This window comes from Oryctolagus cuniculus, chromosome 21, assembly GCF_051225735.1.
Source record: "Oryctolagus cuniculus isolate XC-2025 breed Fujian yellow rabbit chromosome 21, ASM5122573v1, whole genome shotgun sequence".
Lineage (NCBI taxonomy): Eukaryota > Metazoa > Chordata > Mammalia > Lagomorpha > Leporidae > Oryctolagus > Oryctolagus cuniculus.
The window spans coordinates 20,170,071-20,195,365 of record NC_142887.1 but is presented as its reverse complement, the minus strand read 5'-3'; the positions used below and the strand labels follow the sequence as shown (position 1 = coordinate 20,195,365).

Genomic DNA, 25,295 nt, shown 5'->3' with positions numbered 1-25,295 from the left:
GAGATGCCAGCACTGCAGGTGGTGGCTTAACCTACTACAGTGCCAGTTCCTCAGTTCTCTCATAGAAATGCACACATTTTTTCCCCCTGTCTAACCTAAATCTTTCATCTTCAACATTAAACTGCTTGATCCATTTTGGTCCTTTCTGGAGACTGAAAACAGCTGATGATTACATTAGCAGGGAACTGGATCAGAAGTAGAGTAGCCAGGACTCCAACTAGTGTCCAAACAGGATGCTGGTGCTGCAGGCTGGGGCTTTAAGCTGTTGTGCCACAGCGCCAGCCCCCACCAATTTACTTTTAACAGAGTGAACCCTAACTGCAGAACCATCATCAGTGTGTCAGCTGCCAGGCACAAGGCCACATGCTACACCTGCACAGAAGCCATCTTTCCTACTCTTCATATTGGTAGGCTATACTCTTCACTTAAAAGATTTTGGGGGTGGGGGGTAGGGGAGAACTTCCTGGGATTTAACTAATTCATCCTTTCATAAGTAGCATTTCTGGAGTTACCTCTGTTCTACTAGAAAGAGTTGACACTGCACTGGTCTTTTCCAAACCTGGCCTGGAGCTCCTGCAGAGATGGTCTCTGTAGGGTGGCTGGCAGCAGCTCAGGGATTCAGTTCTCATGCAGAGCAAGCTGTCTTGCAGAGCCTTTAGCCAATCCTTCAGGTGCCCTGGGAGTCTCCCCTTCACTTGTCACAGCCAGGAAATGGCTGGCTAATGGCATCAGTGTCTAGATGAGCCCTAACTAGAAAGAGTCTGGAAGCTGGCTGCTCAGAGAATGAGCAAGTAACTGGCAAGCCTACTCTGTGTGCTTCCTGTGGATCAGCACTGCCTGCCAGTCCAGTGGGAACTCCTCCAGCCCCAGTTTTGAGGAAACCCAGAAAGAAAAAAAAATCAGGGTTATGAAAAACAAAAAAGACATTCCTAGGAGTCATCTGGCACAATTACAAATGGCATATTAAATTGGCAAAATGCTTTACAATTATTTTCTAGACAACTTCACATACATCTCAGCAGGGGAAGCTCAGCACAGACAAGTACATGTTCTTATGCACTGGACAAAATTAGTTCAATTACTCATTCACACTCAAAGGTGCTTAATAGATTGTAACAGCAGAAGAACAAAAGACCAGGAGAGATCTGCACACTCTGGTTAGTAATGGATTCATCAGCTGGACAGACACACGCAGAAAAACTAAAACAGGCCTGGGATTAGTCTATTAAATCTAAGAACTTTCAAAAATAAGAAATGTATCTTTCATGTGACACAGATGGCACAAAGTATAATGAACAGGATGACGACAAATGTTTTGTGTTTGTACAGCACAGTGAGTTTCAGCTCACAGCACTCTTGTGAGCACAGGTGGGCACTCTCATCGCTGGGTCAGAGGGACGTTAAGTGATTCGCCTATAATGATCAGCATCATGGCAAGTTCTAGACTCCAGCCCACTTGCTTTCTAGGCTGCCCACAGTGAGTGGGGTTGGGTTCTGCACACACCTGAAAGGTGCCCAACTACATATGAAACAGGACAGTTAAGTGGTCCTTCGAGGGTAAAAACCAATTTCTTTTACCGGGTATTAAGAGTTTAGCAAAATGTTTGATATATACTGTGTGCTCAATAAGCAATTTTTATTCCTATCTCACGTTTGAAAAAAAAAATCCAAGTTGGATATGATCAGAGGTCCAGAAATCTGATTTTGACAGCAGGACTCCAATTACTTGGTGAAACATGAAAAGGGGTTTCTCCAGTGGGGGCAGACTTTCTGCCTGCTCAGCTTTCTCAGACTTGTCTGAGGGTTTCAGATCATGGGATTAAACACATTCCAAGGCCACTAGCTCTATGCTTTACAGGTCAGAGTTAGGACCATGCAGCTGCCACCTCAGCAGGCTGAGGTTTAACTTTTGTGTCAGTTCAGGTCACTTACAGCAACAGAAGGGGCTTCATGGAGGACACTGGTAATTAGTGGCCACTTAAAGAGACTTTCACATGATCAGCAGGAAGAGAGTTACAAACAGGAAAGACAAGAATTCAGGCAGCAAGTGCGGATTTTCCCGAGCAAGGTGGGAACTGCCTGCTTTGCTGCAGGGCCTTGGGTGAGGGATAACTTGTACTCCTGAAGGAGTCTGACTGGAAGACAGAGGACAGACAGTGATGGTGAGGACGTGCATGTAGCAGGACCTGAAGTTCTCATTGCTACCGACACAGACAACTGTGCTCCTGATTACCTGATGATGGTTCACACATCTCAGATCTCTCCCCTCATTCCCAGGTCAACTCCTGATCTGAAATATGGACTTTCCATCTTTGAGTTCCTGCTAGACTAAAGCTTCTTTTAGGCAGGAGCCATTTCTCTATTTTCTGGACTTCTTTTCCTTCTCCTGTCCAGGAGTGAGCTTGATGGAGGAAGTAACTGCTATTCCAACACTGACTTTCAAGGTCAAGGGACATGCACAGAATCTTCACTGAGCAACAGGCAAATGCGTGGGAGGGCTGTGGTCTCATTCTACTGAAGACTTACTACCTGGCTTTGGATAAAGGACTCACTTTTTCTAAGCCTCTGCTTTATGATGTGGGTGGAAGCACTCTGTCCCCCATTGAGAAGCATGTGAGTGTCCACTGCTATTGTCAATACAACAAGCAAACTCCTTTCCATTTTGAAAACTGCTGGGAGGCTTTAGCCAGCACCATATTTTAGTCAACATTTACTGAAGTCCCACTATGTGCTCAAAATTAGAAAAGCTGCTAATTATTCCTTAAACAGGTGCACCACTTAGGTGGCACCTTAGCTAATGGTATGGTATCAGTGACAAGTAGTCTTAGCCTCGCTGTTTCCTCATCTCACAGCCCTCCCATGAGCTCAGTGGGGCTTTCTGTGGCTTCATCTTCGGGCAGGGACCTGCATGGTGCTCAGGTGCACCTGGCTGACTGTGACCACCTCCACCCAGAGGGTACTGGTACTCTGGCATGTGCAGAGAGTGCCCAAAGGGGAGCAATGCATCCCTGGCGTCTGTCTCCAGAACTGCCAGGCCAGCCCAGCCCAGTGCCTGGGTAACAGATGCCACAGCCATTTCTAGGGGGCTTAGAGGGGTTATCTCTATTTTGGGGAACGTTTCTTGTCAAATGTGAACCTGGACATTCAGCTGAGGCAGTCCCCAAAATAAGGACAAATATGGCAAACTCCTTCAGGAGAGAAAAAAGAGACTAACGAGGCTCATACAGGGTTGGTCACGGACAGAAGCAGGATCTAAGTCTTGCTGTGTTTAGCAGGCAGCACCTTGCTTTCAGCTCCATGCCAATCAACTAAACCCACCAGCCCAGGAAAGTAGCAGCAGAGAGAGCTGGGAGCTGAGGACAGAGAACCAAAGGTTCCCTGGAACTCTCCTAGCAGATGAACAGATGTCACAAGTGCTGGAATGACACTCCTGGAGTTCAGTGTTCCTGCCATGTTAATAGCCCAGAAAGGACTTGGTGATACTGCTCCAGGAGCAGTGACTCAGAACACAGTGCAGGGATGACCTGGCTGATGATGCATTCAGTCTGAGCACAGCCAGAATGGCTGAGTTAGTAAGTACCTGAGGGGATGACAACAGGCCACCGTGAGACCGCAGGGTCACTCACTATCAACCCCCGTGGTAGTTCTGGCCCATCAGCCTTTTCTTTTTGGTGAAACAGCTAAATCTCCTTTAATCTGGGCTAGTCCTGCTGGAGAGTTGCTCTGCCCCAGTACCTGTAGGTCTTTGTCATGGCCCTGCCTCTCCAGGATCAGCACCCGGTCCTGCAGCTCCTCCACGGTTCCTTGCAGCAGGTCATTCTCCTCTAAGGTGGCACTGAGACGATGCTCCAGCTCCCGTTTCCGATCTGACAGCATCTTGATCTGCAAGGGTGGAGAGCCACAGCAGGGTGTGGAGTTACACTTGGGCTGACTGATGAGCAGGAAGGAGGGAGGAGCCCCCAAACACGAAGGCACATGTCTCAAAGTGTTCTGCCCAGAGACTCGGTGCCCCTGTCTCTGAGAGAACAAATATGAAATCCTCGGCTGGAGAGCTAACCCCTCCTCTCTGGAAAGCTGTTTGGGAAGGGTGGGAGTCAAGCTTGGGGAAGCTGGAATGTGGGATGCCAGGCAGAGGGAGGGAAGGCTGGTGCTCTGGAAATTCCAGAGATAACACAGAGGAGGCCTCACCTTGCCTGCCCTCAACTTCACCCCAACCCCACAATTTGCAGGGAAGTGGAATCTAAACTGCTGCATTACTCTTCCTTCTCAAGTCACATGCTCAACAAATGCCCACAAAATGCTCAAGGCTGCTGCATCCCACACCCTAGGACTGCTCTCAGCCCTTTCCCCACTGCTTGCCCTTCTGGCACTGGAGGGCACAGCTCAGTCCTGGAGCTCTGAGTCCATGGAGGAGCTAGGAGGGACAGAGGGCAAAGCAGTGCCTGCACCAGGCCATGTCCTGCGAAGGGCAGGACACTACAGAAGAGACAACTGACTTGTACCGAGCAAGTAGTTCAGGAAGGGAAGCAAACTCTCCTTTCGTGAGACTGGCTGATGTGCTTGTCTGATGGGTACTGGTCAGTGTCAAGATGCATAAATCCTCTTCTGGAAAGCTCTGTCTACTCAGTGTCAGAGAGGAAAGAGGTGCCAAGTCTCCTGCAGGGACAGAAGTGCACCACTGCCCCCCAGGCCAGCGATGCTTCACCAGGGGACACCGCCCTGCACAGGGGCTCCAGAAAGCCTTTCAGAGTCTTCCTTCTTGGTACCAGCTTTGCAGGAACTTCTGGGGTCTTGTGGCCCCCCTGGTTCCTCTTACTCATCAGTTGCCCCCTGACTGAGTGCTCAGCCAGCCTCGTGCTTGTAAATACTCTGTCAGGACTGACATGTCCCACAGGTGCTCTGGTATAGCCTGCGTAACAATTCCATTCCCAGAGGTCCTACCTGGGCTGAGCTCGGGGCTAACTTCGGAGCCTTTCCGGGGAAGATTCTGCAATGCAAGTCTAACTTGTTCCAGGTCCTCTGAGATAGACCTTCCCCTCTACTTTTCAGTTGCTCTCACCCTCTGCATGCAAATTCTGTTCAAAGGGCATACATCTTCCCTGGCCACAAATCAATCAGATAGGATGCCTTTCTGGAGAAACGAGGAATGTGCCCTTTGTCCAGAGAGATCAGGTATCTGACCAAACAAAGGAATACTGTCTGTCAAGCAGGCACCCTGGGTAAAGGACCAGAAGGAGCAAGCCCCTTTTGTGAATGGGGCCACTATTCCCCACACTGAGGCAAAGTTAAGGTTACCCATGTGATGCGAACTCTTACTCTAATTGATTTTCATTTAAACACCTTCTGACCTTTAAATTTTCCTTCCCATGGATCATCTTTGATTCCCAAGTTTCACTTAGTGAAGTAATGAGCTAATATAATTATGATATACAACTGACCCTTAAAAAACTTTAGAAGTTCAGAGCTACATGAAGTAACTTATTTGGAATAAACAGTTTCATAGTTTAGCTTTCAAAAGTAGACATGTTAACAGATGACGCAAGGAACTGGCATGAGGCTGCCAACTCCCTCAACCAACCCTACACACCCAGAGACTTGTGACCAAATCTGGCAGTAAGCATTCCTGGAAATGATCCTGTTTACAAGGGTCTAAAAAAGTGAACAGGTGGGGAGAAGAGGAAGACAGGCAACTGGAAGGAGTCGGAGCCTGGCAGACGCAGCTGGATGGCAGGTCATGCACACAGATGGTCACAGACAGGCATGCCAAACCCCACCGCAACAAGCTTACTTACTTCAAGAACCTGCTGCTCAGTACCAGTAGGAATTCCCAGAGAGAGGAGGAAGGAAGGGGATGGAAGCAGGAGAAAGAGAAGATATTGACAGACTTTAGGAAAAACATCCTCAGCTCATTTACGAAGCGGAGAGCAGCCATCTGGGTCTCTCTGGCCTCCATCAGGGCTGATTTCTGAAGCTCAGTGGAAGTGCTCAATCTGGCCTTATGCTGTCCCTCAAAGCTTGGCTTAGACAACGGGCTGCTGCTCACATACTTGGCTAAGGGGCCCAAAGAGGAAGGGTAGGAGGAAGCCCCTGCCTGGGCTGGTGATGTGACCTGCACCCTCTCTTCACCTCCCACAAATGGATTCTCACAGTATTGTTCCCCAAGTGCTTTCTTTTTCCCTCTGGCTAACACAGGACCACAGAACCTGGCAGCATGTTCTGATCTTTCATACGCTTTCAACAATATCCCTACATTCTAGGTACCAGACAAGGTGTGAAAGTATGAAAGTACTTCAATAAGTTTCTGGAAAACACAACTAAAAGATAACAGTTTTGGTACAAACAGTTAAAAATGCATACATATGGGGTCGGCGCTGTGGCACAGGGTTAACACTCTTGCCTGAAGCGCCAGCATCCCATATGGGTGCCAGTTCAAGACCCGGCTGCTCCAGTTACGATTCAGCTCTCTGCTGTGGCCTGGGAGGGCAGTGGAAGATGGCCCAAGTTCTTGGGCCCCTGTGTCTGCATGGGAGACCCAGAGGAAGCTCCTGGCTCCTGGCTTCAGATCGGTGCAGCTCTGGCTGTTGCAGCCAATTGGTGGAGTGAACCAGCGGATGGAAGACCCCCCCCCCCCCCCGCCGTGTGTGTAACTCTGACTAAAATCTTTAAAAAAATGCATACATTGAGGAGTCTTCGAAAAGTTACTGGAGAATGCGAACTATGTACAGTTATGCACAGATTTCCAACTTTTTGCACCAAATAAGCTGATCTTTTAATTCCATTTTCTGTGAACTTTCTGAAGTATCCTTGTTTTCACCCACCAAATCTTCACAAAAGCTGTATGACCTAGAATCCTCTATTATTCTCATTTTACAGACGAGAATAATAGTTCACCCTGTTAAGGTGGACTTTAAGTTCACTTCAAGGTGAACTGGACCAAAGTGGAATGGAGAAAGGGAGGATGCCCTTCCCCAGTTTTTCTTTGGGACTGGTAAGATATTTCTGGAGGGATCAACACAGTCAGTAAAATGTAGGTCACTCATGCTTCCAGCTCACTCAGCAGTAACTCTGGGCAACTTTATTCTTCCAGACAACAGGCTACCCAGAGGAGCATGGATCAAGTGTTACCCATCTAGTTTCTCACAGAAATGCCTCTCTATGGAGATTGTGGTTCCTTTTATATAGAACAGGTTTTTGTTTTCCAGTTCAGAGGGCTCCTTATCCAAAGGAGCTGGTGCAGAGCCTGCTGTGGGAACAGCATCGCCAGCCCCAAGCACTGCCACCCAGGGGAGGCTCACCTCGGCCTGAAGGCTCTCGAGCCGGATGATGTGCTGGTTGGTTGACGAGTTTTTCTCCCGGAAGTCCTCTCTGAGGGCGTGGACCTGCATGGAGAGTTGTTTCTCCACTTCTGATGCCTGCAACAGAGGAGAGCCTCAGAGTTAACTCAAAGGTTGTACAAAGCAAAGCTGTTGAGATTTCTGCCTTCATTTCTTTAGCATCTCTTTGTACTTCCCACTCTACATGGAGTGCTGGGTGGGGTACTATATTCTCACCCTACATCCATTTGGTGTTTGGCATCATAATCAGACAACCCCCCCCCCCACACACACACCATCAATGCTCAGAGCATAGTAGTAAACTTCAGACACCAGTGATCATCACTATACTGCATAACAGAAGCTCAGCAAACACCTAAGTAGACAGAAGCCAGCATTTTACATAAGGAAAGACGGATATACTACAGTCTCACACGTTACTTTATTCCTGCCATCGACTTCCTCAGCTGGGCTCAGGAAAACTATCTCTGTCCGCACCTCTAATTTCCACTCAACATAGGTACTACTCGAAATCCCCAATGATGGCTATTGAATATTTTGCAAAATTCAAATCTTCTTTAACTTTTAATTCTCTGTGGTGTGCTGGCTGAGCTGCTTATTCCCTAACCCAACGTATTTATTCTCTCTTGCTGAATGATGGCCAACAGCAAAATGCCATTTGGTGCCACAGCAGAGTCCTCTGAATGCAGGCTCACTTGGGAACACATGAATGCTGGTCCTCCTCCTGAGGGCCTCACCCAGACCCCACTGAGGACAGCCCTGCTTGCTGCCTTGTGGAGAGGAGAGTTCCAGAAGAAGAAACTGCCCAAGTGCTTTTCTGAGGCCAAATGGGGTCAGTTCGCTTTATGGGTTTTTGAGAGAAAGCCATGGGTGCCAGAATGGCCAGCAAAGGCCTCTGGAGGCAGTGAGATGGTGATCATGTTGAAATGGTTGGCTGCCTGCTCAATGAGGTGCTTTCAATAATAGTTACATGTTCAGTAGTTCTTTTTATCTTCAAATACTATATAATCAACTGTCTGTATTTTTGGGAGGGAAATGTTTCCAAAGATCCAACAAACGTTGCCTCCCTGGACTACAGAGCCATGTGAGAATCTTAACATACGCTTAGTTCCATTTTTATCTTATTTAATTTTATTTGAAAGGCAGAGAGATAGACACACACAGACAGATTTCCATTCACTGTTTCACTTCCCAAATGGTTGCAATAGAAGGGGCTGGGACAAGCTGAACCCAAAAGTTAAGAACTCAGGGCCGGCGCTCACTAGGCTAATCCTCTGCCTTGTGGCGCCGGCACACCGGGTTCTAGTCCCGGTCGGGGCACCGGATTCTGTCCCGGTTGCCCCTCTTCCAGGCCAGCTCTCTGCTGTGGCCCAGGAGTGCAGTGGAGGATGGCCCAAGTCCTTGGGCCCTGCACCCCATGGGAGGCCAGGCGAAGCACCTGGCTCCTAGCTTCGGATCAGCATGGTGCACTGGCTGCAGCGTGCCGGTCATGGCGGCCATTGGAGGGTGAACCAACGGCAAAGGAAGACCTTTCTCTCTGTCTCTCTCTCTGTCCATGCTGCCTGTCAAAAAAAAAAAAAAAAAAAAAAAAAAAAGAAGAAGAAGAACTCAGATCAGGTCATGGGTGGCAAGGACCCAAGTACCTGAGCTTCATCATTTGCTGCCCCCTAGGATGTGCATAAGAAAGCTGTAATCAGGAGTGGAGTCTGCACTTGAATCCCTGCATTCTAATACGCGATGCAGATACTGCAGGTGGCATCTTAACTGCTGTACCAAGTGCCTGCCCCTACTTCTGCTTTTAAAATGACAATTACAAAACACAAAACAAAATCATCTTCTTCCTCTATATGCTAAATTTAATTTGATATCATGAACAGGTTTTAGACTTCTCAGTAACTTAGAAACACATTTGTCAGTCACCCTTACCTAAAAATCACTGGCAACATTTACTGAGTTCTTACTACGTACCCAGAATTGCACTAAATGCTTTCACTGTATCATCTGAACTATTGCCCCCTCCTCACCCCTGCATATACTAAGGAGGTCATAGACTCAGGCAATTGAAGGAACCTGCCCAAGATCTTAGTGAGATAATCAGCATGGTAAACTTTGGGCTCTCTTATCCTCACATGAGGACTAAAACACTGTGTTTTTGTACTCTTTTTCCTATTTCTACTGATTATTATGAGACCAAAGTTTACATGAGTATAACTCAGCAAGACCTCCTCCTTCTTTTTTAATGTGAAGCAATTTCATTTAAGACTCTTTGATTTTCCTCCAATGAAATGTAGGGCCCATTGGGAGAGTTCCCTTATATGCTGTATCCCTGACTGTACTGAATTCAGTTTACTATTGGGGTTTCATTTACATCTGCAAAGCACCAGGTAATTCAGGTAGCTGATCTTATTCCTAGCATCACTGTCTTGACACTAATCATAAGACCACAAAGCCACAGAGATGCACTGAGGACTACAACTCTAGCCCAGCTGGCATTAGAAGTGCTCCTGTTGTAGTGTCCTCTCAAGGCGCTCTTCTTATAAACAGAAGCCTGTCTCTCCCTACCCAGAAGTTTGACTCTGGGGCCAGAGATCTTAGTCATTAAGCTAAAATGTTTGACTCCTCAAATGTGCCCAGGGATGCACTGTTTCCAAAAGGTGTCTAACCTGTATTTCTCATGTGAATCCCTCATAGCCTAAGAAGCAGAAATAGTGCACTGGTCTTGCTTTGCGGAGAAGGAGGTGAAAGCTGACAGGGAGTGTCACTGCTATGGTCTTGGGTTGCAGCACCTGGGACACCTTTCAGACAGGATGCCAATCATTTGGCTACAATGGTGATGAAAGGGATACTCAGACCAGTCGAAGTTACAAATCTACCATTTGCTGGGAGCTAGTGCACCTTTCAAAGCAAATTATGTTCTTTTTCAGAGGCTAAATATGGCTCAGATAAATTTAGATTTGACTAACAAAATGAATTTTCAGTATTTCTGCACATTATCTTAAGTTTGTATATAACTCTAATGTTCTAAATGATTTTTTTTTTTTTTAAATCAAAGTAGCAGGAAGCACAAAGGCAGCCCTGGCTCCACCATGAATCTCAAGCTTATCTGAGCTCCTCAGGCCAGGCTAACTGCAGTTTCCCTGAAGTTTGCTCCTGAGAGGAGGGATGGCATCACTTGAAGGAAAAAATTAAGGTCAAATGGGCAGGGGCACAGTTTCTGTCCATCTGTACACGTGTGTGCAAGTTACATGAGTCACTTAACCTGAGTCTCACTTTCCGAAATTATATTTTTCCTTTATCTATTTTTTTAAAGATTTATTTATTTATTTGAAAGTCAGAGTTACACAGAGAGAAGAGAGGTAGAGAGAGAGGTCTTCCATCCAATGGTTCACTCCCCAGATGGCTGCAATGGCCAGAGCTGCACCAATCTGAAGCCAGGAATCATGAGCTTCCTCCAAGTCTTCCCACATGGGTGCAGGGGCCCAAGGACTTGGGCCATCTTCTACTGCTTTCCCAGGCCATAGCAGAGAGCTGGATTGGAAGAAGAGCAGCTCGGACTAGAACCAATGCCTGTATGGGATACCGGCTCTTCAGGCCAAGGTGTTAAACCGCTGTGCCACAGCGCTGGCCCCTCTCCTTTATCTATTAACATAGATGGGTATTCTTTAAAAAATATTTATTTATTTATTTGAAAGAGTTACACAGAGAGAAGGCAAGGTAGAGAGAGAGGTCTTCCACCTGCTGGTTCACTCCCCAATTGGCCACACGGCCAGAGCTGCACCGATTCAAAGCCAGGAGCCAGGAGCTTTTTCCAGGTCTCCCACACAGGTTTGGGGCCCAAGGGCTTAGGCATCTTCTACTGCTTTCCTAGGCCACAGTGGAGAGCTGGATAGGAAGTGGAGCAGCGGGACTCCAACTGGCACCCATACAGGATGCTGGCACTACATGCTGTGGCTTTACTCACTATGCCACAGCACTGGTCCCAGATGGGTATTTCTTTTTAAAAAGATTTATTTATTTATTTGAAAGATAAAGAGATGAGGAGAAACAAATCCTCTATTTGCTGGTTCACTCCCCAAATGTCCACAACAACCGGAGCCAGGCCAGGCCGAAGCCAGGAGCCACCGTAATTTTTTTTTAAGATTTTTTAAGATTTTTTTTTAAGATTTTTAAGATTTTTTAAGATTTTTAAGATTTTTTTAAGATTTAATTGTTTACTTGAGAGGCAGAGCTACAGAAGGAGGGAGGGAAGGAGGGAGGGAGGGAAGGAGGGAGGGAAGGAGGGAGGGAGGGAGGGAGGGAGAGAGAGACAGAGAGAGAGACAGAGAGAGAGAGACAGAGAGAGAGGTGTCTTCCATTGGCTGGTTCACTCCCCAAATGGCTGCAATGCCAAAGTAGGGCCAATTTGAAGCCAAGAGCTTTTTCCAGGTCTCCCACTTGGGTGCAGGGGTCCAAGCACCGGCACCCATATGGGATACTGGTGCCACAGCTGGAGACTTAACCTATTACACCATAGCACTAGCCCCTGATGATTCATTCTTCCAGTAGAAAATGACAGGCATGGGTCTTACAGTTTATTTCTTAAAATGAGTTTTGGCTCCTGCGCCTGATTAAGCAGCAATAACAGCTGTCGCAAAAAACCTCTGGGTACTAGTCCCGGTTGCTCCTCTTCCAGTCCAGCTCTCTGCTGTGGCCCAGGAGGACAGTGGAGGATGGCCCGAGTGCTTGGGCCCTGCACCCACATGGGAGACCAGGAGGAAGCACTTGGCTCCTGGCTTCGGATTGGCCCAGCACCGGCTGTAGCGGTCATTAGGGGGGTGAACCAATGGAAGGAAGACCTTTCTCTCTAACTCTTCCTGTCAAAAAAAAAAAAAAAAAAAAAAAAATCTGAGTGCTTGCGCTGGCATTGGATTTCAAGCAGTGGATTAGGCCACTGCTTGAAATGCTGGCATCCCATATCAAAGCGCCAGTTAGATCCTGGCTGCTTCTTCCTGCTAACGTATCTAAGAAGGCAGCAGATGGTACAAGTCTTTGGGTCCCTGCCACCTGTGTGGAAGATTGGGATGGAGTTCCTGGCTCCTGGCTTCTGTCTGGCCAAGGCCGCCAGGTTGTTGTAGCCATTTGGGGAGTGAACCAGAAGATAGAAGATCTGTCTCTCCCTCTCACACTCTTTCAAATAAATAAATAAATAAATATTTAAAAAATATCTGGCCGGTGCTGCGGCTCACTAGGCTAATCTTCCACCTTGTGGCACCGGCACACTGGGTTCTAGTCCCGGTCGGGGCGCCGGATTCTGTCCCAGTTGCTCCTCTTCCAGGCCAGCTCTCTGCTGTGGCCAGGGAGTGCAGTGGAGGATGGCCCAAGTACTTGGGCCCTGCACTCCATGGGAGACCAGGAGAAGTACCTGGTTCCTGCCATTGGATCAGTGCGGTGCGCCGGCTGCAGTGCACTGGCCGCGGCGGCCATTGGAGGGTGAACCAACGGCAAAAGGAAGACCTTTCTCTCTGTCTCTCTCTCTCACTGTCCACTCTGCCTGTCCAAAAAAAAAAAAAAAAAAAAAAAAAAAAATCTGATTTCTTGGGTTTTTATTATTTAATGAATTCTCAAATTGGCAAAACAAACTGCCAGCGTGTCCCTTCTCCCTGACATGCTCGATGCGGCCTGGGTACTGTCGAAGACAGGTTTCTTCCTCCCCACTGAGCACAGCTGTTTCATGATTACAGACTCACAACATGATCAGTAACACGTGAACACTCCCCAAATCGGAATATTTAAATATAATCTGTTTAAAGTGGCCAGAGCAGAACTCAACTATTGGCTTTCTTCTTAAATGGTGGAAAGGAGGGGCCAGCACTATGGCGTAGCAGGTAAAGCCACTGCCTGCAGTGCTGGCATCCCATACAGGCGCTGGTTTGAGTCCCAGCTATTTCTCTTCCGAGCCAGCTCTATGCTATGGCCTGGAAAAACAGCAGAAGATGGCCCAAGTCCTTGGGCCCTTACACCCATGTGGGAGACCCAGAAGAATCTCCAGGCTCCTGGCTTTGGATTGGCTCAGTTCTGGCCGTTGTGGCCATTTGGGGAGTGAACCTGCGGATGGGAGACCTCTCTCTCTCTGCTTCTCTGTAACTCTGCCTTTCAAATAAATAAAAGAAATCTTAAAAAAAAATGGAGGAAAGGAAACTATTAGTTACATATGAGACTGGATTTAACTTACTTTCAAAAAGGAAAAAATGAACCAATTAAGTTAAAAATGATCACAGGAAAGAACTATCATTTTAATACTTTGCCTAAATAACTGAGTTACACTTTAGGAGAAAACCTCCTTTATCTGTCTTCTGACAGGGAATGATGGACACTGGGTACCTTGGGGTGGGAGTGAGAATGACAAAGAGGAGGAAGATGACAAAGAGGAGAAAGATGATGACAATCACATCAATGTTTCACATTGAGCATCTATTAAGTCCCTTACACTATTCTAAGCATTTCACATTTTTTATCACATCTAGACACATCATAAAGAAACTGCAGAACATCAAGGACTGAGAGATGATTTTTAGAAGATAGAAGGAAAAAGAGAGAGAATGAATCCTCCATCTGCCGGTCCACTCCCCAAATGGCCACAATGGCTGGGCCAAGCCAAAGCCAGGAGCCTCTGGGTTTCCCATGTGGGCACAGGGGTTCAAGCACTTAGGTAGTCCTCACTGCCCCCCTTACAGGTGCATTAGGTGGATCAGCAGGGACTTGAACTGGTGCCCACATGGGATGCTGGCACTGCAGGTGGCCCAACCTTCCATGCCACAGTGCTGGCCACAGCAGATCTCTTTAAAAGAAAGAGACACCATAAAATGTCAATGTGAGAAGATCTTTTATTTCTTTTTTTTTTTTTTGAAAGGCAGAGTGGACAGTGAGAGAGAGAGACAGAGAGAAAGGTCTTCCTTTGCCGTTGGTTCACCCTCCAATGACCTCCGTGGTCGGCACGCTGCGGCCGGCGCACCGCACTGATCCAATGGCAGGAGCCAGGTACTTCTCCTGGTCTCCCATGGGGTGCAGGGCCCAAGCACTTGGGCCATCCTCCACTGCACTCCCTGGCCACAGCAGAGAGCTGGCCTGGAAGAGGGGCAACCGGGACAGAATCTGGCGCCCCGACCGGGACTAGAACCCCATGTGCCAGCGCTGCAAGGCGGAGGATTAGCCTAGTGAGCCACGGTGCCGGCCGAAGATATTTTCTTACTGAAATCTTAAATAGTTCCCTGTTATCAACAAGCACAAAAGACTTTCCCCTATCAAACTTGTTATCCCCTTCCCCCTGGGTAGGCTTCTCCCCAGTTTTCACCGGATGAAGACTTACCTGCAGCACCCCCTCCCCGAGGAAGTCATCTGTGGACCAGGCTTTCCACATGTGCCCTCCTGAGCTCCCAGAGCACCCTGGCCATGGACTTTCAGAAAAGCACAGACTGTAGCTCATAGTTATCTGTGTACAGTCTTTCTCCATCACCTCACTGGAAGCTTTTTGAGGAGAGTAATTGCATTTAACTCGTTTTTGTGTTCCCAGTGGCTAGAACTGTACTGGCCCAGAGCAGACACGCAGGAAATGTCTGGACTAACAAGGATCTTCCCACTCCTTGAGAAAATGAAAGCATTATGTCTAAATGTACAACAGATACCTACAGAATGAAAATAAAACAAGACAGGGTCTCCAAAGAACCAGAGTAGACACACAGAACCCATAAAATAAATGTCAGTAAACATTTATCAAGCCTTAACCGTACAGACGGATTTACCCAAGGTCCTGGGGACAAAACAGTGAAGACATATCTGGTTCCAAGACATTAGATTCCAAGAATGTCAGATTTGGACTTTACTTAAAAAAATCAAGCAATCAATAAATAAAATCAGGTATTTGAACTCTCTCATTACAGATAAGGAAACTGACACCCAAAGGAACCATCTTAGTCACCGAGTGCTAAGTAAATAAACAAGACTCCAATTCAGGGAGAAGGAGAAGGATGGGGAAGCAGATCACAGGGACCAAGGACTTGGACTTTGGCAGCAACACAGCTTACAGAACAGCTAAAGACGGTGGGGAAAATGAAGATCCTTAGCTAAGTAGTGCCCTGGCTGTTTGCACTTAAAGGGAAGTACTTCCTTCTCATGGCCGCTCATCTTGGGCTTCAACTAGTTTAAAGCTCCTTTTACTAATTATTTTAATCTCTTTCCTGCTAGGCTTTGAGCCCCAGCATCCAGGACATTGGCACTTCCTTGCTCCTCATATTTAAAGAAAGAATGGTTTGCATTCTCTTATTAGGAAGTCACGTTCCCTTTCAAATTCTATTTTTATTTTATGAGACCTCGTAAAGCACTATTTTATTATTGAGCCAAACAGACAAAAATCTAATGGCTTGTTCAAGTGAAAAATTTGAGATTTTAACAAAGTGAAGCTCAAGCTTTTTATTTTTAGTGTTTAATAAGCATCTGTTTCCTGAACAACCCCAAAACTGAGGCCTGTGTAGGTTGACATTTGCACATTTCATCCATGCTGAGCTAATGACTCCGTGTACATTTATGCTGCTATATGATAATGGTTCTGGTTCCAGACATCTGCTGTACTGCTACTAATACTACTCTGGTTAAGATGACACTCACATGGTGCCTAAGATTTATGTACAAGGATGCTCAATGCTGCATTTTTTCTAATAGTAAAAAACTGGAAGCAAATCTAAGTGCTTACTGGTAGTAGACTGGATTACAGCATTAGAGTATTTCAGGGCAACAGAATACTGTGCACATCTACCTACATTAATATGGAAAGACTTCAACAATGTACAGTAAATAAATGGCATATTTGATGTCATTTACTCAAAATCCTATGTATATGCTTATTTACATGTATATGTGCAGAGAATGCCTGGAAGGCTGGTTATCAAAATGTAATCAGTGATTATCCCTGGGGGATGAGATACCTACTAATTTTTACAGTGGAAAACTTAATTTTTTGTAATACTTGAATATGCTACAGAAGTATGTATTGTCTCCCTTTTGAAGCAACATCTTTCCATCAGATTGATGAATCATTTAGTTTGCTTTTGACTGGAGGATGTACCACTGTAATAATCAAGAAAAATAAAGTGATTCTCACTTTTTGAAAATAGGTAAATTCCTAAGAAATCATCAACCTAGGAAGAAAGGTGAAAAAAATTGTGTTGGTAATACCCAATGAAGATCTGGGATGTCACTAGTGATGAGGCTGGGGAGAGTGATGGAACAGCACAACAAATTTCAGAACGTGTAGGCCTAGAGATATGGGGGGGGGGCATCATTTGTTTTTTGGAAAAAAAAACTTTTCAATTTTGAAAATGTATAAAGTTTCATGTTCAGTGGGAGATTAAAGAAAAAGTGTCCATCCCTAAATGAAGCACAGAATAAATATCCATATACTGTGGCAGGTGGGATGAGAAGCACAGAGGTAACGCAAGGTGACAACAGGAGCTGTCTTAAGAGCAGAGCGGAGTCCAGGACAATCATTTACTACTTTCTACCCCAGTTTCCTCACCTAAAGGATGGTGATTAAAAAGCTCCACCTTTTAAGTTGTGCCAGCCTTAAAATGTCTTAATATACAAAAAATGTTCAGTGGCAATTACATATCCAATACATTATAGCTAGTATTATTGCTTATGATAAAGTGAAAACTCTGAACAGAATACAGGCATTGGCCCAAAGGAAAACAGGCAGTTTGAGAGTTGGAACCTTGATGACCACCTGGTTCAGATGCTTGATTTCATAGATGATCAAACTGAGGCAGGGGTCAAGAAAAGTCATGCCTGTCAGGACTAAGGAAAACGAGAGTCCTGCCCAAGAACACTGCTGGGTAGCTCTCGATTTCCATTGCAGTTTCCATTAGTCAAAAACAAACAGCCGCATATTGGATGGTTTTCAGGGATGACGAAAACTCATCTTCTTGGAATGAGGAAAGTCTCTCTCTCTCAGGTTTACTATTCTTACAAGGGAATGCCTGATAAAGTCAGTGCATTGACAGTCCTGCTCATAGGAGTCATGTATTGCAAGCCACTATTTTTATTTTAAAAGTTTTTTTTAAGCTTTATTTTATTTAGGAGAGATTTATTTTTATTAGGAGAGCATCAGAGAGACCATCAATCTGCTGGTTTGTTCTCCAAATGGTTGCAACAACTAGGACAGAGCCAGACGGAAGTCAGGAGCCTTCATTTAGGTCTCCCACCTGGGGTGCAGGAGTCCAAGCACTTTGGCTATCCTCTGCTGCTTTCACAGGCACCTTAGCAGCGAGCTGGGACTTGAACCAGCGCCCATATGCGATGCTGGCATTGCATCCTTATGCCACAATCCTGGCCACAGCCACTGACATTTAGAAAGTATACCTGTCCATTAGACAGGGGCTGAGTCTAATTATGTTTTATTCCTACTGAATTTAAAATTAGTGCACAGTACAATCTTGTTTTGATCATTATCACAAATGTAATCCCTCAGCACCAAAGATCAGCAACTTTAGCAGTACAAGCTTTAATTGAAAAAGAAACAGGACAAATGGTAACCCACTTTTGTTACTGAAAAAGGAGCATTATTTAGCCTACTGCTAGTTAATGTAAAACATTTCAGAAGTCAGAGATAATAATTTTCATGTTTTATTTTAAATGTTTTTTTATTTTTTTGACAGGCAGAGTGGACAGTGAGAGAGACAGACAGAGAGAAAGGTCTTCCTTTGCCGTTGGTTCACCCTCCAATGGCCGCCACGGCCAGCGCACCGCACTGATCCGAAGGCAGGAGCCAGGTGCTTCTCCTGGTCTCCCATGGGGTGCAGGGCCCAAGCACTTGGGCCATCCTCCACTGCACTCCCGGGCCATAGCAGAGAGCTGGCCTGGAAGAGGGGCAACCGGGACAGAATCCAGCGCCCTGACCGGGACTAGAACCCGGTGTGCCGGTGCCGCTAGGCAGAGGATTAGCCTGTTGAGCCGCGGCACCGGCCTTATTTTAAATGTTCTGTGAGGGCTTATATAAGGTCCCAGATTTCCCCCAATACACTGTATTCATAATTAATACTTTTGATTCATTCTCTATTTTTTTTAACCAAAATGACATAATCTTCTGAGTTAACTTGATAGCCTGCCACTTTGCACTAATTCCAAATTCTAGCATTGATCGAACACTTAATGTGCTTTGAGCTGTAGATACAGAGACGAGTAAGACACAGTTCTTAAGGGAAAACTGTCTTCCAAACTCATGGTCTAAAAAGCAAAGTCTCTTCTCTACCACCCATTGTACTGTTTGACCTCAAACTGCTCAACTCGATGCCTTAGTTTCCTAATGAAAAAAATGAGAATAAAGTAGTACCTACCTCACAGGATTGTGTGAATGAAATAATACACACAAAGTGCTTAGAATAGTGCCTAGTGCATAGTAAGTACTATGTGTGCTAGCTGTCACTATCATTACTTTCTGCATCATTATTCTAAGACAGCTCTATCATCTTTTGCAAATATCAATCCTGATTGAAGATGTGATGTTCAAGTCACTGGCAGGGAAAACTCTAAAGTTAAGTGTAAATGAGGGCAGGCCTTCAACAGTGTAAGAAAATCTGGCACAGAGATTGATGGAGGAAGGAGAGGACAGCTTTCACAAAGGCAAGGCTTAGGGAGTTCAGGGGCTTTCCTCCTTCCACAGACAGTAGTGTAGTAGTAGTAGAGAAAGCCTGAAAGGCCTTTGGGGTAAGGGAGAAGTGAACTGAAATGTACCCAAGCAGGCCGGTGCTGTGGTGTAGCGGGTAAAGGGGCCGCCTGCAGTGCTGGCATCCCAATTGGGTGCCGGTTCAAGTCCCGCTGCTCCACTTCCTATCCAGCTCTCTGCTATGGCCTGGGAAAGCAGTAGAAGATGGTCCAAGTGCTTGGGCCCCTGCACCCACATGGGAGAACCCGAAGAAACTCCTGGCTCCTTGCTCCAGATCAGTGCAGCTCGGGCCGTTGCAGCCAATTGGTGAGTGAAGACCTCTCTCTCTCCCTCTCTGCCTTTCCTCTCTGTGTAACTCTGACTTTCCAACGAATAAATGAATCTTAAAAAAAAAAAAAAAGAAAAAAAAAAAAAAAAAAAAAAAAGAAATGTACCCAAGCTAAACAGGGGCAATGCACAATTCTCAGCAACATGTCCACCTTGGAACAGGCTTTCCTGTCTGTTTAGGGTTGACAATACAAGGGTAATTCAAAGCATCTATAGAAAATGGAATTAAAAATATGAGTTGATCTTGATGCAAATTTTTTTCATAATACATAGAGAAACAGGATTATAAAAACATGCATGGGTTTAAAAAATCTTTTGTACCAAAATAAATTCATATTTTTAATTCCATTTTTCCATGAACTTTGAGAAGTACCCTCATACCGAGTATCACAGACTAATCTGGAATGTTAAAAGCTTATGCATTCAAAAGGAGACTGTATGGAAATGCTTTGAAAAGAAACTGAGAAACTTCATAAGCAGGAAAACTGGGAGAAGATACACACTTTGTATGACTTTTTTTTTTTTTCTTTTTCAAAAGGTTTCTGTGAAAGCAGAGTTAGAGGGAGAGAAAGAGATCTTCCATCTCTGGTTTATGGTCAGAGGTCTCCCACGTGGGTGACAGGGGGCCCCAGCACGTGGGTCATCATCTGCTGTTTTTCCCAAGCAGGGGGCTGGATCAGAGTTGAGAAGCTGAATGACATTCTACTTAGCAAACTTCAGTTTAGAACAGTGATGAGAAGGGGCTGGGGTAAATACTTGGAAATCCTTTCCTGGAAGACAAGTGATATCACAGGGACACACTCAGGATTCTATTATGTCTAATGCTAATTTAAAAAAAGGACAACTCTAATATTTTAATGCATTTTTTTCTTTTGGCCATATGGATCACCATGTGACTTATCTAGACTTAAAAAGTTTAGGAAATTAAAATATTCTTTTTTTGGAGTTGGAGAAAGATTAGGGAAAAATTGCTTTCCAAACTGATGGTCAGTTTCTTCTTTTCCAAGACAAAATTGCTAACGAAATGATGCCTTTTTCTCCAAAGTGCCATGTTCCTGAACCTGCCTCATGACCTCGCTCACAGTGTGCTCCTTTTTGAGATATCTTTCTCTGAAATTTTCACCTGACAAATTCTTAAACTGAACAGACCCATTCAGAGCTAAGTTCTATGTTCTTTATAATCTCCAAGGATAAAATTATGATTTCAGTCCTGTAATACTCTATGGCAGCAATTATCAACACTCCTTTGTGTTTTCTTAGATGATTACGGGCACGAATTGCACCTCTCATTTATCTTTGTTTCCTTAATAAAGTACACACGGTACATAGTAGGCACTCAAATGTTCACTGTATAAAATAAGATCTGAACCTCTCAAGTTTGTTTTACACAATAGTCAAGCTAAGACTGTGGAAAACAGAAGTAAGATTAAGCTAAACCCCAGAGTGCCCCTTAAGCAAAGTTCCACCACGATCACCAGGGAATTAACGAGATAATTCCTTCTGATTTAAATGGCCCATGCCCATTCCCGGTCAGGGCACTATTCCCTCCTAGAGGTCATCGCCGTAGCCCAGCAGACTTATTTAGCTTTGATGTAAATTACCCAGGACTGATCCCTGGATTTGCCTCTCAGTGCTCTCACCTATCCCTCACTCTGCATCTGCACGGGGAATCCTTTGATACTCTTAACCCACAACTTCTCTCCCTGTGCCGCCTGCAAACCTCTTTAAAGACCTTTCTTTTTATAAGGTTATTAGCATTTGATAGAGAGGGACTTGAAATTCTTGTTTTTGGGAGCTTGTCATTGTTGACATCTCCCTTCCTCCCCACAGAAAACTAAGGAGAAGGCTGTAAATTCAGACTTCTGCCATCCTAGAAGAGAAGCTCATGTTGTCAGTTTGGGTTGACTGCAACAAACTAAACCTGAGGAAAACAGTAATAGGTATTAAGCCCTTTCTATGTCTCAGCACTGCTCAAGTATTTTTATCTTAGCCACTACAGATACTGTTAAATCTATTTTATACAAAAAGAAGCTGAAGCTAAAAGAAACCAAGTCGCTTAGTTTGGGCCACTTAACTGAGAGTGAGAGGCTAGGATTCAAATGCAGGTCTGACCCCAAGGCCAGTGATAATGCTCAAGGGAAAAGACTGCCTTCAGTTCTAGCTGTGGTCTGGCTGAACAGAAAAAAACAAGACGCGGTTGTTGGCACTTTCCTGAATGCTTTGAGATCTCTTTTGTAATTTACCTCCTGCCTTAACCTCTCTCCTCAGAATTCGGGTTCTTCTATCTAAATGCCTACTCCACACATTCACTGGGACAGGTAATCTGCATTACAAACCCAACATTTCCAAAACCTGTACCCCTGCTTAAAGGGCTTCAACCCAAACATGATTCCCCCTCCCCTTCCCTTCTCAGGAAATGGTAAATTCATCCTTAGGAGTTTAAGGCCCAAAAAGGAGTCATCCTTTCTTTTTTTTCCTCACATTTCATATCCAATCATCTATAAATCTTATGGACTTGACCTTTGAAATTTACCTCAGAGGATTGTTACAGGCATGAAATGAGCTGATATTTGTAAAGCTATTAGAACAGTACCTGGCATAAGTGCTATATGACTATTTATTGAATAAAATAAATATCCAGCATCCTACCACTTTTCTCTGCCTCCACTCTCTTACCAGAGCTCCAGCACCACCTACTACTGACTGCATAATTACCTAGATGGTCTCCCAGCTTCAATCCTTGCCCTCCTTCAACCTATATCCCTTCCATGTAGCAGAGCAACCCTTTAAGAACTCGGGTGGGCATTCAACACAGCAGTTAAGTTGCTGTTTGGGACACCCACATCCCTTATCAGAGTGCCTGGTTGGAGTCCTGACTCCTCTACTTCTGATCCGGCTTTCAGTTAATGCACACTCTGGGAGGGAGCAGGTGACAGCTCAAGTACTTAGGTCCTTGCCACCCACATGGGAGACCTGGATTGAGTTTTGGGCCCCTGCCTTTGGCCTGGCCCAGTCCTGACTGTTGCGGGCATTCAGGGAGGGAACCAGTAGATGGAAGATCTCAGAGTCTGCCTTCAATTAAATGAAAATAAATTAAAATAAAAAAAGTCAGCTTTCTTTCTTACTCAGGGTTAAACAAAGTCCTGGTTATAAAATTCTGATCTCTTGGGGCTGGCATAGTGCTAGTTTGTGTTCTGGCTGCTCCACTTCTGATTCGGCCCCCTGGTAATGGCCTGGGAAAAGCCACGGAAGACATCTCAAGTGTCTGGGCTCCCTCCACCCATGTGGGAGACCTGGATGAAGCTCCTGGCTCTTGGCTTTGTGCTGGCTCAGGGTTGGCTGTTGTAGCCATCTGGGGAATGAATCATCAAACAAAGATCTATCTTTCTCCCTCTCTCTCTGTAAATCTTTCAGATTAAAAAAAAAATCTTAAAAAAAAAAAAAAAAAGAAAGAAGGGCTGACATTGTGGCATAGCAGGTAGAGCCGCCACCTGCAATGCTGGCATCCCATGTGGGTGCTGGTTTGAGTCCCAGCTGCTCCACTTCTGATCCAGCTCTCTGCTATGGCCTGCGAAAGCAGCAGAGGATGGCTCACGTCCTTTGGCCCCTGCACCTGCGTGGGAAACCTGGAGGAGGCTCCTAGCTCTGGATCAGCGCAGCTCTGGCCGCTGTGGCAAACTGGGGAGTGAACCAGCAGGTGGAAGACCTCTCTCTCTCTGCCTCTTCTTCTCTCTCTGTGTAAACCTTTTAAATAATGGATAAATCTTTTAAAAAAAAATAAAGAGTTTTGATCTCTTATCTACTGCATTCTCTCTATTCCACTCAAACCACCTGCTTTCTGAGCATGGCTGAGTACTCTCTCAAGTCAGGGCCTCTGTGTTTGCTGCTCTCTGCCTGGAACATTCTTCCCTTGATATTCACAAGACCTATTCTCTTACTTGACTCAGGTCTCTTCTCAAATGTCATCTTATCAGAGAGGCCCCCTTTATTCACCCTACCCTATCTGTGTCAATCTGTTTTTCTTCTGTTTAATTTTTCCCTGTATCACTTATAACACATGACATATAGTTCTTTGGGTAACCCAGTTATTAGTCGTTCTGCCTTTGACGTAAATTCCAAAAGATCAGGGCTTTTGTTTTATTCGCTGCCATAACTCCAGTACTGAGAACCATGCCATGCCAACAGGAAGCCGGAGTGAACAGAAGAAAAACATGTACATACTAAACTCATTTTCTTTTTTTAAAGATTTATTTTAATTACTTGAAAGAGTTACACAGAGAGAGAAGGAGAGGGAGGGAAGAAGGAAGGGAGGGAGGAAGAGACAGAAAGGTCTTCCATCTGCTGGTTCACTCCCCAATTGGCCGCAACGGCTGGCCGGAGCTGCGCCAATCCAAAGCCAGGAGCCAGGAGCTTCTTCCAGGTCTTCCCACGTGGGTGCAGGGGCCCAAGGACTTGGGCCATCTTCTACTGCTTTCCCATGCCATAGCACAGAGCTAGATCGGAAGTGGAGCAGCCGGGACTTGAACTGGCGCCCATATGTGATGCTGGCACTGCAGGCAGCAGCTTTACCAGATACACCACAGTGCCAGCCCCATACTAACTCATTTTCAAGTTAAGGCTGTCTTTAGAGGGACAAAACAAATACTATAAAATCTCTATAATATCATTAATTAAGTTTTAAACAGGACTTATTTTTAAATATTAAGAATTTTATCTTTGAGGTCCATGCTATGGCATAGCAGGTAAAGTCACCACCTGCAGTGCCGGCATCCCATATGGGCACTGGTTTGAGACCCTGCTGCTCCACTTCCCATCCAGCTTTCAGCTTTGGATCTGTGTAGCTCCAGCCATTGTGGCCATCTGGGGAATGAACCAGCAAATGGAAGACTTCTCTCTCACTCTGCCTCTCAAATAAATAAATCTTTAAAAAATTTTGATTTTTAAATCTTCCCTTTAACCTGAGTAAAACTGAAGATCACTTCAATTTTTTACTCTTGACCCTACTTATTTTTTTAAAACATTTTATTTATTCATTTGAGAGGTAGAATTACAGAGATAGGGAGAGACAGAGAGAAAGGTCTTCCATCCGCTGGTTCACTCCCCAGATGGCTGCAACAGCTGGAGCTGTGCCGATCGTAAGCCAGGAGCTTTTTCCAGGTCTCCCACGCAGGTGCAGGGGCCCAAGCTCTTGGGCCATCTTCCACTGATTTCCCAAGCCACAGCAGAGAGCTGGATCGGAAGAGGAACATCCGGGACTTGAACAGGCACCCAATATGGGATGCCAGTGCTGCAGGTGGAGGCTTAGCCCACAATGCCACAGCACCAGCCCCTCTTGCCTCTGCTTATTAACAGTCACAAAAACTTTACATAAATTAGATACAAAACCTCTTTGCCTTTCTCAGATTTATTTTATGTTCATTTTGCTCAAATTATTCAAACAGAATACAAGCACAATGCTATTTCCTTACAGAATAAAATCCATGGCAAAATTTTTTCCTTAAAAGTATTTCCTACTAAATGTTAAGTCATTTGTCTGGCAATCTCTCAGTGGGACATTCTACCAGTTAAATTGGGAATTTATGATGAAAATACTTCTTACATCTGGCCTCACAGATTATGCATCATCTGATGGTTGCCACAGAAATAGCAGTAATGCTAACAAGGATTAGCCCCATAGGGTTTACCACTGGGTGTAGAATTACTTTCTGCACAATCACTGGGGAGGCAACACAGTGTGCAGGAAAAAACTGGTGTGATTCCCTGACTTGGAGAAGTGAGAAACCCAGATTCCTCTTCTGAAGCAGAGTCTATCCATTCCTTATCCTTACAATACCTATGGTTTGAAAACCAAAGTTCTAGAGCCTCTTTAAATCCTATATCCTCCAAGAAGTCTTTTCTAATAAATTCCAGCTCTCAGTTGCTGTTTTTGTCTCTCAATTCAT

The 25,295-nt window shown here is 45.3% G+C and overlaps 1 protein-coding gene across 4 annotated transcripts in view; it reads right to left on the bottom strand.

Annotated features, from left to right (window-relative positions):
* The window catches only part of BICDL1 (BICD family like cargo adaptor 1), a 109,025-nt gene that overhangs the window by 19,190 nt on the left and 64,540 nt on the right, over positions 1-25,295 (bottom strand). For all 4 annotated transcript variants that reach the window (XR_016227242.1, XM_008272310.5, XM_002719796.6 and 1 more), the window contains exons 3-4: positions 7,296-7,412; positions 3,736-3,882 (exon numbers count right to left, since the gene is read on the bottom strand). Coding sequence is in view for 3 of the 4 variants with exons in the window: in XM_008272310.5 (XP_008270532.3) it covers positions 3,736-3,882; positions 7,296-7,412 (264 nt within the window). In the remaining variant the exon portion in view is untranslated. The remainder of the gene's footprint in view (positions 1-3,735; positions 3,883-7,295; positions 7,413-25,295) is intronic.